At 41.1% G+C, this 15917-nt stretch overlaps 1 protein-coding gene across 4 annotated transcripts in view; it reads right to left on the reverse strand.

Annotated features, from left to right (window-relative positions):
- Positions 1–15917, reverse strand: part of CFAP99 (cilia and flagella associated protein 99) — a 71545-nt gene that overhangs the window by 14970 nt on the left and 40658 nt on the right. For all 4 annotated transcript variants that reach the window (XM_075930875.1, XM_075930878.1, XM_075930877.1 and 1 more), the window contains 5 exons: positions 12720–12808; positions 9222–9426; positions 6956–7097; positions 4623–4774; positions 497–702 (listed from right to left, as the gene is read on the reverse strand). In XM_075930875.1, coding sequence (XP_075786990.1) covers positions 497–702; positions 4623–4774; positions 6956–7097; positions 9222–9426; positions 12720–12808 — 794 coding nt within the window. The remainder of the gene's footprint in view (positions 1–496; positions 703–4622; positions 4775–6955; positions 7098–9221; positions 9427–12719; positions 12809–15917) is intronic.

Here is a 15917-nt window from a genome sequence, read left to right on the forward strand (position 1 = left end):
CCTCCAAGAGCTGTGGGCACTATACAATGGTGAATAATAATAAATAAATTTAGATAAACTTTAAGATATTTCTCCATGATCTATCTCCATGCTAAAAGTAATTGAGGTGAATTATTAAAAGATATAGTTCCCAAAAATGTCTTTAACTAAGATACACAGTCTAGCTTCTCCACATAGTGAATGAGATTTAAAGAAGGATATTGTGAGGTTAGTGTAGGGTTGCCAGATGGTTTAACCAAAACTATTCCCCCCCCAAAAAAACCATCAGAAGAAGTCTCATCTAAGAAACAAACTGAACTAACCACAAATATAAAAGCCAGTTTAATATGTGTGATGTAAATTAATTTGAACAGCAACACTGAAATCCTGCCCACACTGTGGTCAATGACAGAATTCCTATTAAATCGAGTCAGGATTTCATCCCAAATCTTTCATTCCAGCAAACACGATATTAGCCATGAATGTTCTAAACATCTCTATGCTATTTTAAACTGACTTTAATGCAGCTGCTCTTCCGAGTGCTGCTCTGAAGATGGAAATCTGCTCCAGTTTGTCTAGAAGAAGTTGTTCTTTGGTTTGTTTTTCATGTATTATCTGGTCTCTCTTCTCTTCCTCTGCCTTCTTCTGTGCTTCTTTCAGTAAAGCTAGGCGTTCACGTAGTTCTACTATTGACATTTCACCACTGAAGCCATAGCCAGCAGTCTACAGAAATACAAACCAGTGAGTGGAAAGAGAATATTTTGATCATATTTCAGCTCACATTGAGGGGTTTTGACTTCAATTAAGCAAACACAACTTATTTACAAAGCTACTTTCTGTGGCTAAGAAATCATTTTCAGAGATGTATCATAGCACATAAAGCTAAGATGTGGCATTACAACTTTTCACAGAAGAAGTCTCATCTAAGAAACAAACTGAACTAACCACAAATATAAAAGCCAGTTTAATCTGGCCAGAAATGATTCCACATAAAAAAATTCAATTTTAATGAGAAGTTTAAAAGTTAACAGCATCATTTAAAATCTAGAAAACTGTGAAGTCTGTAAAATCTGAAGAGAATATTCACTCATAAATAAATACTGAGAACATTTGTTTGCTAATGTCTAGTGTGCCACTTGTTTGGAAGAGTAATGTAGCAACAGTTTATGAGCCTAATCCTCTGAAATATAGAGCACCTACATTTCCTGTTGAGGTTAATAGGAGTTAACAATGCTCTGCACCTGGGAGAACACATTTAATTCCAAGGCCATCATTTTTAAATCTGAGTGTCTGAAGTTAGGCACTGAATTAAGCCCAAAGAGAAGCAGCCAGAGCATCAGAGAATGCTGAGAAACCACAACCTTCACTGAAGTGAATGAAAGCTGCAGATGGTAAGCACTTCAGAAAGTTAGGATACTTCTAAACAGAAATTTATCGGCTTGAAATTTCTAGCCCACTACCAAAGCCACATATGAGCTGCAAAATTATTAGCTGTGCAGAAATTATACCTCCCTCACATATTCATGGGATAATCCCTTCTAAAAGGTAAACCAAAGACTTCTGAAAGGCAAACATCAACATTATATCACCACAGTGAGCTTCTAAGAAATCTCTCAAGGGACATTGCTGGGTCTCCAACACGTTTTGAAAACTGCATCAGTTTCACATCAAATTATTATTTTAGTCTATCTTGATAGATTTAGTTTTCACATCTCACAATACACATCCTTGTAGTGTTCCCTCAACCACTCTTTGATGCAGTCAGTGCAGAGCTGTAAGACATGAAGGCTATGTCTAGACTGCAGGCGGATCTTTCGAAAGAGAAATCCGCTTTTTCGAAAGACAGCACCCAGCGAGTCTGGATGCTCTCTTTCGAAGACGGCCTCTTTACATTGAAGAACGCCTTCTTTCGAAAGAGGAACTTTCGAAAGAAGGCGTTCTTCCTCGTAAATTGAGGTTTACCGCCATCGAAAGAAAAGCCGCGTTCTTTCGAAATAATTTCGAAAGAACGCGGCTTGAGTCTGGACGCAGGGGAAGTTTTTTCGGGAAAAGGCTACTTTTCCCAAAAAAACCCCTGAGTCTGGACACGGCCGAAGTGACAATGAAAATGTATGAGAACAGGATGGCGATTCTGTTGGCAGTGTGTGAACTTGGTAGGGAGACCAAACAATGTTATTTTTTGAAAGAGGTTTTGCTCAGACGCCCAATGTGGTGATTGAATTTTAGAAATATTTCCAGTGGTGATCCAGGTGTTCCTTTTCCCATGAAGTAGATAACACTGCTGTTCATGTAATTGGAGTGCCACCAAGTGGATAGCTAGGTACGCTAAAGATTATGAAAGTGTGCGAGAATTTCAATGACTCAGATTCTGTTTCATCTGGTATGAAAGTGTATCTTCACAAAAAGAGAAATACAGGACAGGCAAGTAAAATGTACTAACTCAAACTGAAGATACAGCTTTAGCATTACTAGGAAATTATAATGCAAACCTGAGAGTTTTCATTCATTTCTTCTTACATCTGGTTGTAATTTGAATGGCCAGCTCACCTGTAGCAAACTTATACTTAGCAAAGGCTTCCCTTTGGCTTGGTTTGAGTTTTTCAAGTATGACTTCAAATGTGTTGTGTTTACCTACTAATTGAATCTCCTCTCAGGAATGAGTTAGACAGGAAACGATATTTAGAGCTATATTCTGCTTTGGATACAAATGGGATTGCTGTATATGAGGAGCTGACTGCAAAATATTGCCCACTGCAATTGGCAATGCAATGAAGATGCCTATACAAGAGAAAGTACTGGAATTCCCATCCCTTTTCTTTTAATGAACCAGAGACTGAGCATTGCTCCACAGCAGTCTGTGTGACTGAGAAAGCTCTGTAATTCCAAGCCCTGACTAAATTAAAGAACTGTGCCATTGCACCACTGCTGGTCAGACTGGTTCAGGCATAAGTGCAAGCTGCAATGTAAGCACACAAGGAAGCCTGTTCAGGGTCCACAAAGTGCACTCTGTGCATTCTCAGCACTCCCTGTGAGCACTGGAGAGCTTGTGGATTGTTGACTCTTTCCCACATCCCCATGCCATAGGTGTATAACCTCTGGGATGTAACGTCTATTTGTAGTTCACATTTTTGGCTTGTTCCATTGTCTGCTTCACACTGCTTCATCCTGCATGAAGGTTTGTATGTGCATTGTGAAGAGCGGGGTCTGTGGTCTATAGCGAACTAGCCACACTCAACCGGCCAAATAGCCACCTATGGCTAGTGACTAGTGTGTTGGACATCACAGCTCTAAGTGGATACCATCTTTGGCTGGCTGTGTTCCAAGGGAGAAGGAAGTTGACTTTATGCTTTTTCTTCATTATTTTCAGATGAATTGGGTTTCCCCCCCCCTTTTTTTAATCTGTTCTAATTTTGTTGGGTTTATACTTTGATTTGTGGCTGATACTAGTTTCATGCCTTTGTGTTTCCCTTTAAGGTGCCAAATGACACGGCCCTGTAAATTCTCCCTTCCTCACCCCATTCCTAATGCAGTGTCCCCCACAGGGAATTACTAGCTCCTCTGGGAAGCAGGGGGGAATGGGATGGGAGAGGAAGAACGTACATGGATTTTGGAGAAGTATGGTGTGGGAAGATGGTGATTTTGTTTGGGGATCTGAGGAAATGATGAGGGGTAGCCATGCTACTAATGACTCAGGTCTGTTTTCTGCTTTTAGATCTCAGGGGTTCGGGAGATACTGCTAAGGCAGCATGTGGACTGCTGCCCAAGGCATATCCCTCCATGGAAAAAATAGCAGCTCTCTGCTGGTTTCTGCTGACTAACCATTAGGGATTTTTTCTTTTTGTTTTTTAGCTGAATTCCCATGGAAGAAGGAAAAAATGAAGAGTGGTTTTGACAGTTTAAAATTGCTAGTCAACTTTTATTTTGCTTTATCTTTTTGTTTTATGCTGCTCCAAGTATATGGGGAAGTGGAAAAGGAGGAAGACAAGATCCTAGGCAAGACCTGTCAAGTTTTACATTATGTAGCCCCAAAGCTAGCTTAAGAGGTGGCAGAACCAACTAGTAATGTTGTCACAGAAGGGAGGGTGGGAGCCTTGTGGGATTGAGCGGGGAGGACTAATTTCACCAACGCAATTGTAATGCTTGCATTTCCAGACCAGACTGCCACTGTGATAGTACAGTGACACAATGTTGGGGACATAGCTTTACTCAGTCAGGGTAGTCACTGGAGTGATATGAACACTTCTATATTCAAACTCCATGGGTGGATATGAGAGCCTTAAGTATTGACAAAATTGTTACCGTGAAAGAAGATAAAATATAGGGGCTCTACTTGGCAGTCTCTTAAGAAACATGTTATGGGCTGAAATCTGGCTTCGCTGGACTTAATGGCAAAACTCCCCTTCAACTTCAATGGGGTTAGATATTCATTTGTGCTCATAACATTTTCTCTTATAAAGATTTCATTTATAAACTCTGGGGAAATTCAGGTTCAGATGTAATTTTTATACCCAAGCCTCATGTCTTGGGATCATCAATAAATGCATGTATCTAACATTAAATATTTTTGTATACAGTATAAATCTCATGTCTGTGTGAAATGTACAAATGTCTCTAAAATGGCTATTTTTTTCTTATTAGCCTACCTGGGTTAAGTCAACAAACTTGTTCCTAAAGAATGGAAGAGATTCTATTGCTCTGATCTGTTGAATTAATTCATATCTTTTCTTAATTTTCTCCTCCTCTTCTTCCAGAGCTTGACGAAGAAGCTCCCGGCTCTCTCCAGACACTTCCTGAACTGAGAGAATACAAATAAGGCATGTTAGCTGCACATCCAATGCTGTGATACATTTGGAGATGAATTCTTGTACATGTTTGAATAATGACACTTATACTGGTGTGAATATACTTCAGGTAATAATCCTTCTCTTCTGGGAAGGATGATTAGAGACCAATAACTACTTTCCACCTCTCACATCTATAATTCTATGAGAGTTGCATACACTGAACTGAAATATAAAGTAGTTGATACTGACAGTTGACATAATTAGTATATAACAAATTATTTTCTAGTTTAGACTCAGGAGACTGAAAAGTAGAAATATGCGTAGTTTCATTTACTTAAAGTACAGACCCTGTACAGCATCAAATATTCATGGCTTTCCAAGCTGCATGTACTCTGGAAACCTATGGATTATGGCTCGCTGCCAGGCTGACCTATCTAGGATAAAGACTGATGTACTCAGTGTGACCCAGTAACCTCTTGGTGCCAACTGACAGAGCAGAGGCGGCACATAGTGTTTTACAGGAATTTCTTGGGTTGGATGTATGCATGTTAAGTTTACCAAAGGGTGGCATATAAAGTCTCTAACAAAAGTGAAAAATATATGTATGGATAATGTTTAGTGAGTTAAGGCAGGTCACCAGGCGATAAACACACCGCTGACAGCTAGGAGGGAAGAGATGGTTCTCTTTCTCTCTGGCTGGTCAGGTGTGTACCGTTGCCTTTATAATGGAGACCTATCGGTAGTCTGAGCCCAATCCTAAATGTGAAACTGACAAGAAAGAGGCACGAGGGAAGTCTTGTTTATGAGTAAAAACAAAGATAACTGGGGATACAAGAAGACATCCATTGATCTTTTCCACTGAGGAGGTAAGCTGACATTAAGGGAAGACTACAGCAAACCTTGGCTGCTACATGCTGGGTAAGCTTTGCCCTATAAAGACACAACAGTAACTAGTTAAGTAAGTCTAGGGTCTAAAATGTGTTTTTATTTTATATGTACTCATTTATTCCCAATAGTTCTACTTGCTATCCCTTGCATCGTTACATTTTGTTTAACAAACCATTACTATAAACTTTCCTAAGTGCTGTGTGTTAAGCAGAGTAGGAACATGAAGTGCATCTGGTAAACAGGGGCACAGAGTTCCTATGGGAGCAGTCAATCTGTGAATATTGAGAGTGCAAAAGAACAGTGCCAAGGGTCTTTCAGAGGGCTCACGGATGGAGTGTGCTTATCACTAGCCTGCAGAAGGACTGCAGAGACTGAGTAGGTTGAGAGGGGAATGCCTGTGTTGGTCTTGGCCAGTGGAGTTGGGGAGCTGACTCTCAACGGGCATAGACAAGGGTTCCACATCTGTATGGCAAGTGGCAGTGAGGTGCCTCATAGCTTTAGGGCCTGCTGGAAGCATCATGCTTAGAAGCTAAAAGCAAGAATTAAAATCAGAATGACAGATGTGTGACGCTATCCAGGTTTGTGCATCTTCTGCACTCTATAATTCACAAAGCTAGAGACTGTCTATTCCTAAGTGTTTGTGTAGACCTACAATGGACTAAGTTCTACACATATCTGTGGATGGAGAAACAGACCAGCTTCACGCCCAGCCTAAGTCTTCTAAGCTAAAATATAAACTGTAACATCTCTTGGAGAATTGTAGAGAGCCACTGACATCTGCTCTCTCCTCTCCCATCACCACTCTGCATTTACACCCTGTGATTTATTTTGGTGGACAGAAGAAACTGTCTTGTATCTCAGTGGCTGTCTTCTGCCTCTCTTCCTCAGCTAGGAAGAGGCTAATGAGGTGAGATGTCTCCTTCAAATTTTTCAGATGGCCCAACAAATGCTCTCTTTAGAACACTGGGGATTCAGTATGAGTCACAAGAACCTGAGCACCATGTACTGATATGGCAATCAGAACACGCAATCACATGTACCGCTTCTGGAAGGAGGGCAGTCTGGTAGCTCTTTCTTTAGCACAGGGAATAATATCCCTGGACCAGTAGCTTAGATAATCATTTCTGCTAGAGTGGGCTCCAAGATTCACCTATTACATTGGGTTCATTTGTTTATGGGAACATATATTCTGGATTTTTCCCCTCTTCCTTTTCAACAACATTTAAATGAGTTGCCCACTAATATTAAGATAAATGACTTTGGAAATTTGTCTCAATCCTCCTGGGGCTTTGCAACACAAATACCTATTTGCCGTTTGTACTTCTGGAGCTTCATTCGTGCTTGCTTCACATTTTTATGTCCTTCTACCACCTGTTCCACCAACTCTCTCATTTCCTTCTCTTCCTGAAGACGTTTCTCTGCATATTGGCGCATCAATTCTGCTGTCTAAACCCCAAACAAATAAGAAGCCAATAAAGACAAAGATTTAAAAAAACTGCTCTCCTTGCTGCAAATCACTCAACAAGGGTCAGGACAGCTGGATTAGCAGGACTGCAGTCTTTGCAAAAGTAACAAGGGTATAAGGATGGAGACAGGAAGGAAACCCCAATATAATCATCCTGATTCTGCCTCATTCCCCTGTAGCAGTTCTGCTGGGTTTGTTGTAACTCTATGGCTACAGCAACCCTCTAAACAAGAAAACAAAAATAATATTCAGAAGGCCACACAGGAGAGAAAGTTCATTTGCACCATCTCCACAGACTTGTTCCCAACTGTTTTTTGGAGCAAATAAGGAGTTACCTCTTGCACTGGTCATGACTTACTGAGGGCTTGTTTATACAGGGACACTGGAAGGTTAAGCTGACTCATCTTAAAGTGTAGAATCAGCACACATTTGTTAAAGTATGGATGGATACTCTTATTCAAAAATAAACTGGTCTTAATCTGCTGTAACTTAATCCTTTTCCAAGGAGGAGGCCTATTTACTCCCGAATGAAAGCATCTGTACCCATTTTAATGTATGTGTATAGCTGAGTCTTCTTAACTTTTCTGAGTGTACCATGTAGACATGTTTTATTCTCAGGCAACCCTCCTATTGGGCTATGTTGAAATAGGGGTCCTTAATAAGCCTGCATTAAATTTCTATAGTACTTAGATATCATGTTTTCAGCTACCATCATAGACTTGTGAGAGGAGATGAATTAGCCCAAAGATTGTGTACTTAAAAGTGTATTTCTTGAAACAATTGTTCAACATTAAATATGCAAGCACGCCAATAAAGTATTCTGTCTAGGCTTCCCCTTCACTGAAGTTCTGTATATCCCAAATAACATGGTGCAAGTTAGGTAAGCTCAGACACCTGACCTACTTGTTGTTGCCTTGATCCCATTCAAACCACAAAACCACTGAATTCACTGAAAACAATGGTCTTTAGTCTCTTGTAGGGATGTTAAATACTGGTTAATTGAACAGTCAATTAACCTCATGAATTCTTATCAGTTACTCAACAATTCTATAGTTGGGGGGAGGGGGGCGGAGCAGGCAGTGTGCTCTGGCCCCACTCCTGAAGACCCTCCTGCCAGTCTGCACAGCTGCTTCTGTATCAGAGGCAGCAGCATGGCATGGGGTTCCAGGTGGGAGCTGGTCCAGGAGGAGAGCAAGTTTAAAAACAAGCTCCCCATACAGACCGGCTGCCTGTCGCCCCACACTGCTGCCTCTGTGGCAGCAGCCCCTGTCCACGGGGAGATCTGAGCTCCTGGACCCAAGATGAGCCAGAACTGATCAGGGCTGCCTGCCCTCCTAGCTTCTAATAAACTTTAAATGCCAAGTAGCAGTGGGAGTAGGTCCCGGACCTGACACAGGCTAGAACTGAACTGGGCTGCTAGCCAGCCTGCTAAAAAATGTACTGGCTGGGGGAGGGGATGGGAATGCATGTAGTCTATACCATTAACCAATAAGCTTTTGTTAATTGGTTAATCGACTATACTATTACATCCCTAATCTCTTGAAGTCTGCACTTCTTAGGGCACGTTTTCACTTGCCGCACTGGAGATCAACGTTGTAATGATCGATTTAGCAGGTCTAATATAGATCTGTAAATCAAAGGCTGAGGGCAGCTCCAGCTGGCGCCTATACTCGTTGCAGTGACGAGGAGTAAGTGCAGTGGGAACAGTGCCAAGTTTAGCTTACAGTAAGATGACTCCAGATATGTATTCTATGTAGCTGGAGTTGTGCACCTTAAGTCGACCTTCCAAGTCTAGTGTAGACCTGGTCATAGTTACAAAGAATGGAAAAAGAACTCAATGAACTCAGAGGTAAATATTTCTTTTTTCTGTTTTTACTCACGTTAATAAACAAACATTAATGATAAAATCAAATACTAGTAAAGCTTTTCTTTCCCAAAATACTGGAACTTCCATGGATGTAAACTAAAGCACAAGATTTTACACTAGTTGCAGACTCCTATTAAATACACAGACTTACTTTGAATGAAGTTCTGTATATTCTTATAACAAGCTGTTTATTGGTACAAAGCCCAAATCAAGTCTGAGTAATTCTATAATGTTTTACCTCTTCTCTCTTTAGTTCAGCTTTCTTCTTGTTTTCCTGAATTACATTCTGACGTGCTAAAACTGCTTCTTCATGACTCAGTTTCCCTTGTAGCCTCCTACATTCTATCTCAGCCAGTTGTTGTTCCAAATCTTTTTCACGCATTTGTCTTTGCCATTCCAGGAATTCAGATGGGTCACGGGCCCCTCGTAGCAAACTTTCAATTCTGGGAAGCAGAAGATCATCCTTAACTCTAGGTTCCTGTATTTTAACATTTTGGTTATGAGCAAATTCCTCTTTTCAGCTATAATATGTCTTAAACATTTCTTAACTAACTTTGAGCAAATCACATTCAGCTGTTTGAGTTACTCCTTCAAACACGGTTGACAGCAGCAGTCTTATGGGTGACTGACATGGACAACCATTTGAGTCACTGTGGTGGGAAGTAGGTAGTTGCTGCAGTCAAGAAGGTGCCATCATCCAGGTAGGGTAAGAGTAAAGTGTCTGTCAGCTAGGCTCAGCTCCCCATTTGTGGGTGGCTTTGTTGGCCCACACGGTATCCTGGCTTGGCAGAGGAGGCAGGGCAGGCTGGGTCTGCTCCCAGTCAGGGGAGCAGAGGAAGTTGTGGGGGGGAATGCTGTTGCAATTTGTGGCTGGGGCGGGTCTCCCTTGGCAGGTTTGAGGAAGTGCCTTCCTTGTAGGGAGGGTGGGGCCAAGGCTGTATTGACATTGGCGCTGTGCCATGGTCTGGTCAGCGCTGGGTTTGGGGCGAGGGGACAACGGTAAGGACAGAGACAGGGAGAGAGCTTCTTCCACTCAGTGTCTCCTGAGCTCACCCCAGACTGTCAGCTCTGGCCAAGGTTGTAGGCATCAGCTGAGCCCTGACAAATTCATAGCTGAAAACAAGACCAGCTTACATATGTACTAGTATTTTTCAAGCAAGGTATTAAACTTTAAAAATGTGTTTAATGTCTATGGAATGCTTGTAAGTTTCTGGATGAATTAATTTCACTTGCAATGGCTGTATGCCAGACTATAAGGTAATATGTAGGTTTTGCTTTATAACTGCAAAAATGCTTGCTCTGAACCGTGAACCCAGTAAGGATAAATAGTCCCCTGCCCATCATGAAGGGCTATCAAAACTGGGCCATTGGAGAATATTACAATATAAACATGTGGTCATCGTCCCTCTCACACTCATGAAAGTGCTACAGGAAAATAAGCTTGTCCCATCAGCTTGAATTCTGGAGGAAGGAAAAACAGATAGCTGACATGAAAAATTTTCTTTTTGCTGTTTGGGTTCTCAGGGTGTGTCTACACAGAAAAGTTATTTCGGAATAACAGCCGTTATTCCGAAATAATGATGCAAGCATCTACACAGCAATTCCATTATTTTGAAATAATTTTGAAATAACAGATGGTTTATCCTGACTTCTGCAAACCTCATTCTGAGAAGAATAGCGCCTATTCCAAAATACCTATTTTGAAATAAGGCATGTGTAGTCTCTCCACTTCTGCTGTTTCAAAGTAGCCCCTCTCCGTGGCCATTCGAAGTTATTCCTCCTGGGGCTCTAAATCAAGGTAGCATGTCTACATTAGGGAAGCCTGCCTTGGACTAATTTTGAGGCTTCCCTACAGTGTAGATGTGCTATTCCAAAATAAACTATTTCGGAATAACTATTCCAGAATTGCTTATTCTGAAATAACTGTGCAGTGTAGACGTAGCCTCAGTGTAGACGTAGCCTCAGGGCTGGAGCTCTGAAAGAGAAGCAAGGATCCCCAGAGTCAGCCTGGATTAGCTCTAAAAGACATACAGTGCTGACAGATTACTACAACTCTCACCTTTTGTAATCATAGGCTAACTTATTTGTGTATATGTGTTTGCCTGGGTTAACCGATAAATAACCCTCTTATTTTTTTTTTGTGATTTAATAAACCCTTTGTTACTTGTAGCTAATCCTATAGTAAATTATTATCTTTAGCGTAAGATATGAGGAGCAAATTGACCTGGGTAAGCAACTGGTTTTTTGGGATTGGGAACAACCTAAATATTTTGTGATTTTTTTTTTGATGTATCCAAAAACCAACTATCACTAAGTCCAGTTTGCTTGAGTGGCAAGGTAGGCTGGAATGCCCAAAGGTACTGCCTTGGACTCCATTCTGAGACTGTTACAATTTTCCAGGAATTCACAATTGTTACTAGGCCAGGGAAATCTAATGATAGAATATGCTACCCGTTTGAGACCTCAGCTCTGCCTTTTTGACAGTGTGTCCAGAGGCTGGCACTCAGTCATGTACCATTCCATATACTCCACTGAAAGTAACCAAGTTACACACAAAGAATTATTTTACTTATTTGTTTTACTTAACAAATACACTTTAAGTACTTGAATGGGAATGAACCTAATCTAGCTGTATGAATATTTACATATACACATGGATGTGAATTTGTATAATTACTTATCTAGAATGATTTATGTGATGGGGTCCCTCGACCCTGCACTGGATCTCCTGGGGCAAGCGCCCTGTTGGGGCTGCGGGGGAGTTCTTACCGGCCATGTGCCAGATGCTCTGGGGCTGCGGCACAGCTGACGACTGCTGGCCCAGCCGCAAGGAGGGTGGAGGGGACGGCACCACGCTATGCCGGCATGGGGGGCGGAGCTACACCGGTGACATCATGGCGACACCCTGCCAGGCGCCGGAAGCGGTGGGGGATTTAAACGCTGCCCGGGCCGGAGAAAGTGAGGAGGGAGAGGAGCGCGGGACGCCGATGCTGGGGAAAGGGGTGTCGACGAAGTCCCCTTTGAGCGGCGTGGACAGACGAAGGGCCGGGCCAGGTCGTGGCGAGTAGGTCGCGAGCCCTAACCAAAGACACCTGGAGGGGGAGGAGAAAGGAAGTAGCCCAGGGCAGCGCGGTGATCATAGCCTGTGGGCTGGTGAGTTTAGGTGGGCTGCCCCGCCAGCCGGATTTGGACCGCAGCATGGTCCAAGTCCTTAGGGCCCTGGGCTGGGGCCCGTGAGTGTGGGTGGGCCCGGGCCCCTGTCTCTCCTCTCACCCATATAGAGGAGTGACGTAAGAGGACTCTGGCTAGGTCCAGTGGGCCCCATCAACCTACAAGGAACTGGTCAGTGGGACATAGGAGGGCGCAACGCCCTGAACTGGGGGACAAGGGACCTGGGGCACTGGACCGACCCCCAATGTGTGCAGTCACAATTTACTTATGTGTATATGAAATATGATTATTCATTGCAATTAATTATTGGGCCTTAGCTAGAATGCTATATTAGAATAGTCACATTGTACTCTACCTACAATAAAGACAAAAAAGTCTTCATTGTCATGCTAATATAGCCTTTAATGTCAGTCCAATCTACTCATTATTTATCACACAAGTTTTCATTTGCCTTTTAAAAGATTCTTTATATGGGCTTTGACTGCAGTTTACTTAGTCTCTTTTAATGTGTTCTTCATATCAAGGGATGTATAAAAAGGAACTGGAAAATATGTAGAGAAAGTACCTATTGAGTTCTTGTTCCATTTTTCGTTGGTAGAGGGCACCTTCTCTTAAAATCGCTGCTGCATTTAATTTAATAGGTACATTGTCAATCTGTCAAGAAAAGGAATGCATACACTATATTTAGCAACATGAATCATAAAACGGACTACAGAAACAATTCAAAGGGTTAAATAAATCAATCCATTTAATCCAATCACTTTAAATCACCTTCAAGATAAAGTATAAATTTTGCTCCGAGCATTAATTCACATGCACAATACATTTGCATGCTCTTCATAAACCACTCAAGCTGTTAAGCAATCAGCCAGGTCTCTGAAGTGGATTATAAATTTGTAATCACTTTTGGACTATGTCAAATCCTATATAATGGGTTCACTTCCTTTAATTTTTGTAGACTCTTCCCTACTCGTGTACATGGAAACATCCAACAGAAAAAAAAGATTACAGTAAGTTTGGACAAAGAAATAACTGCCCACTGTTTCCATCATAAAACATCTTGTGTGTCCTCCTCAGGGAGAGTGGAAAGAAGATGTACGCACATATTCCAGTAACATGTAGTACTTTTCATCTGAGGCTCTCAAGTGTTTTGCAAACATTAATTTATTAACCTTAACATATTTCTAGGTGTCAGTATCATTATATCCATTTTATAGATTGAGAAATTAAAGTCCAGACTTCTGTGACCTTCAAAGTCACGGAGAGTTACCAGTATACCCAGGACTACTAGATCCAGGGATGCTTCAGCATCTCTCTTCATAGTCAGTATTGCCTTAGAGATTATCTGTCAGTCATTCCTAAGGTCTGAGAAAGGCAGTGGAGTAGAACCACTCTATACCAGCATAGGATTTCCCTTATGCAAGGGGAATCCTCAGAAGGCCAGATGCCGCTTTACAGCAGTATGCAATAGGCCCAATTCTGATCTGACCAGCATACAGTAGAAGCAACACCTTTGCAGTCAATGCAATAGCGTCAGTGTAAAAGTGGTGTGAAATCAGAACTGGACCCACTCCATACAGAAAATAAAAATCAGTGATGATACCAGTTAAACTATCTCTATTCATGATGTGGATATGAAAGCAAATCATATTAACTGTTTTGGGACTGGCAGAGCAATAGATGTGCAGAATCACTCTAGACATACTATACTACTGCACCACTGGTTGAAATACATAAGCAAAACTGAAGAAAGTGGTTGTTTAATATCTGAAGTTGATTATGTAGGTTGAGCACCACAGTCAAATGACATAGTCAGGAAATTCAATAAATGGAGGTAAGCAGTGTGGTTTTTCTACAGCATGGAGTGGACACATTTTAATAGCTCAGCTGTGAAATGTTATTTACCCACCTATGTCTCAGGGCAAGAAAGGTGGGTTCCAAAGTTTAGGGGGAGGACACAGCAATGACAGTCTGTTTTTTCCCTTATACTGGTTTGCTATCTCTAGAGAGACAAGGTGGGCGAGAATAGCTTTTTTGGGGGGAAGGGAGCAACTTTTGTGGGTGAGACAAGCTTTCAAGCTTACAGAGCTCTTCTTTAGGGCCGTGAAATGTACCCAAGAGTAAAGAATTCAGAAACTGGAAGTTTTTATGTTTTTGGAAACTGCTTGTTTTATTCTCCCTTTATGTAGACTATACAGTTCATGTAGGTAAGATAGAAAAGTGGCCTATATCCTGAACTGAAATGGAGTTTGGGGGACAATATTTTACCTATAAATGCTCAAACTCCAGTTTACTACATAAAATATGATTGAATAAAGTGTGCTTTAAACAGCCCGGGTTCCCAAGGATTACAAGGTCTGTGTAGGTAACTACAAAGAAAGTACCCAAACAGATTTTTTCTCTTTCATATATGTTCCCAGTGAATACCTGAATTTCACATTACCCCGTTTCTCTCATGTGATCTCTTCCCACTTCCCAAATATGAAAAGGGTGCTGCAAACCCACGTAATTATTGTGAAAAAAATCATATTCAGTATTTCTGCTTAACAAAGACATTCTTTCTTCCCCAAACCAATAAATACATGGAGATCCAGACCTCCTATGAGCACTAAGCAGACTGAGCCTGAGTAATGAGCCCTTTGTACAATCTCACTGCTTGCAGTGGGAAGAAAGAATAAAGATTTTGTAACAGCAGTGGTTAATCATTTTTGTCTGCATAGCAGTTTTAATGTGTGTGACTGAAACTAGAAAATGTGTTTATTGTACATTGGATGTTCCAACAAAAAGGTAAATGAACTATGGTAAATTGCACATTGACCTAATCTATTTAAAATATTATACAATTTGATTATTTTGAGATGGAATTTGTGACCTGATTTCTAACATATTGTACACACATCCTTCCTAAATCTTCTCAATTGTCTATTGGGAGATGAAGGATGAACCGGGATGGGGGTGGGAAGTAGAATTCATTTAAAGACTCATACAATATGCTTATCTTAGCTATGAAAGTTTTATAGCAGCTCCCTGAAAGAAACCTAACCAACCCTCAAGGCAAATGTGTTTGGATGAGATAAATATGACTATGCCACTGGAAAAGATACAAGCAACTATTTAAAATAAGACCCTGGATCCATATTTTCTTTTATGCAGCTTTACCAGATGGTTTAATTCCCACACTAGATGATAAAGTTTCGGTACTTTAGATTGTCTGAAAGAGAAGTGTAACAGACACAGACTTTAACAGAGACTCACAGGACCAACAGTACTTTGGAATGTTAACCTTGTAAATGTTTTCTTAAATAAATATCTTCACTTTTCAAAGATAGGAAAGAGCAGGGGTCTTAATACTATACAGCACTTTAAAAACAAATTGGACATATGGACCCGTAATTTTAAACAGACATATTAATATAAAGAAATATAGTGCTGATACTACTGTTAGAGCTGAGCACTGTAAGTCACCAGTGTCTGAACTGGTTTGCAAATATTATCCAGATGTCAAATTTTCAAAAGGGAGAAACTGGAATCTAAAGGACTTTACAAATAAAATGTGTGAGCCTGTAGTTGACTATCCATTTGTGAATAGGTAGCAGCTCTGCACATGCAAGTAATTAGAGGGAACCATAGGTGCATGAACCTCTGTCCTATGGGCAAAGCCACCTAACAGACCAGCTTCTCAAGTAAGTGGAGTTATTTGAAATTTGTACTGCTGCAATTGGGGTAAGAATTTTGGCCCTATGTACTGAAACATTAATATAAA

Source organism: Pelodiscus sinensis, chromosome 5 (assembly GCF_049634645.1).
Source record: "Pelodiscus sinensis isolate JC-2024 chromosome 5, ASM4963464v1, whole genome shotgun sequence".
Lineage (NCBI taxonomy): Eukaryota > Metazoa > Chordata > Testudines > Trionychidae > Pelodiscus > Pelodiscus sinensis.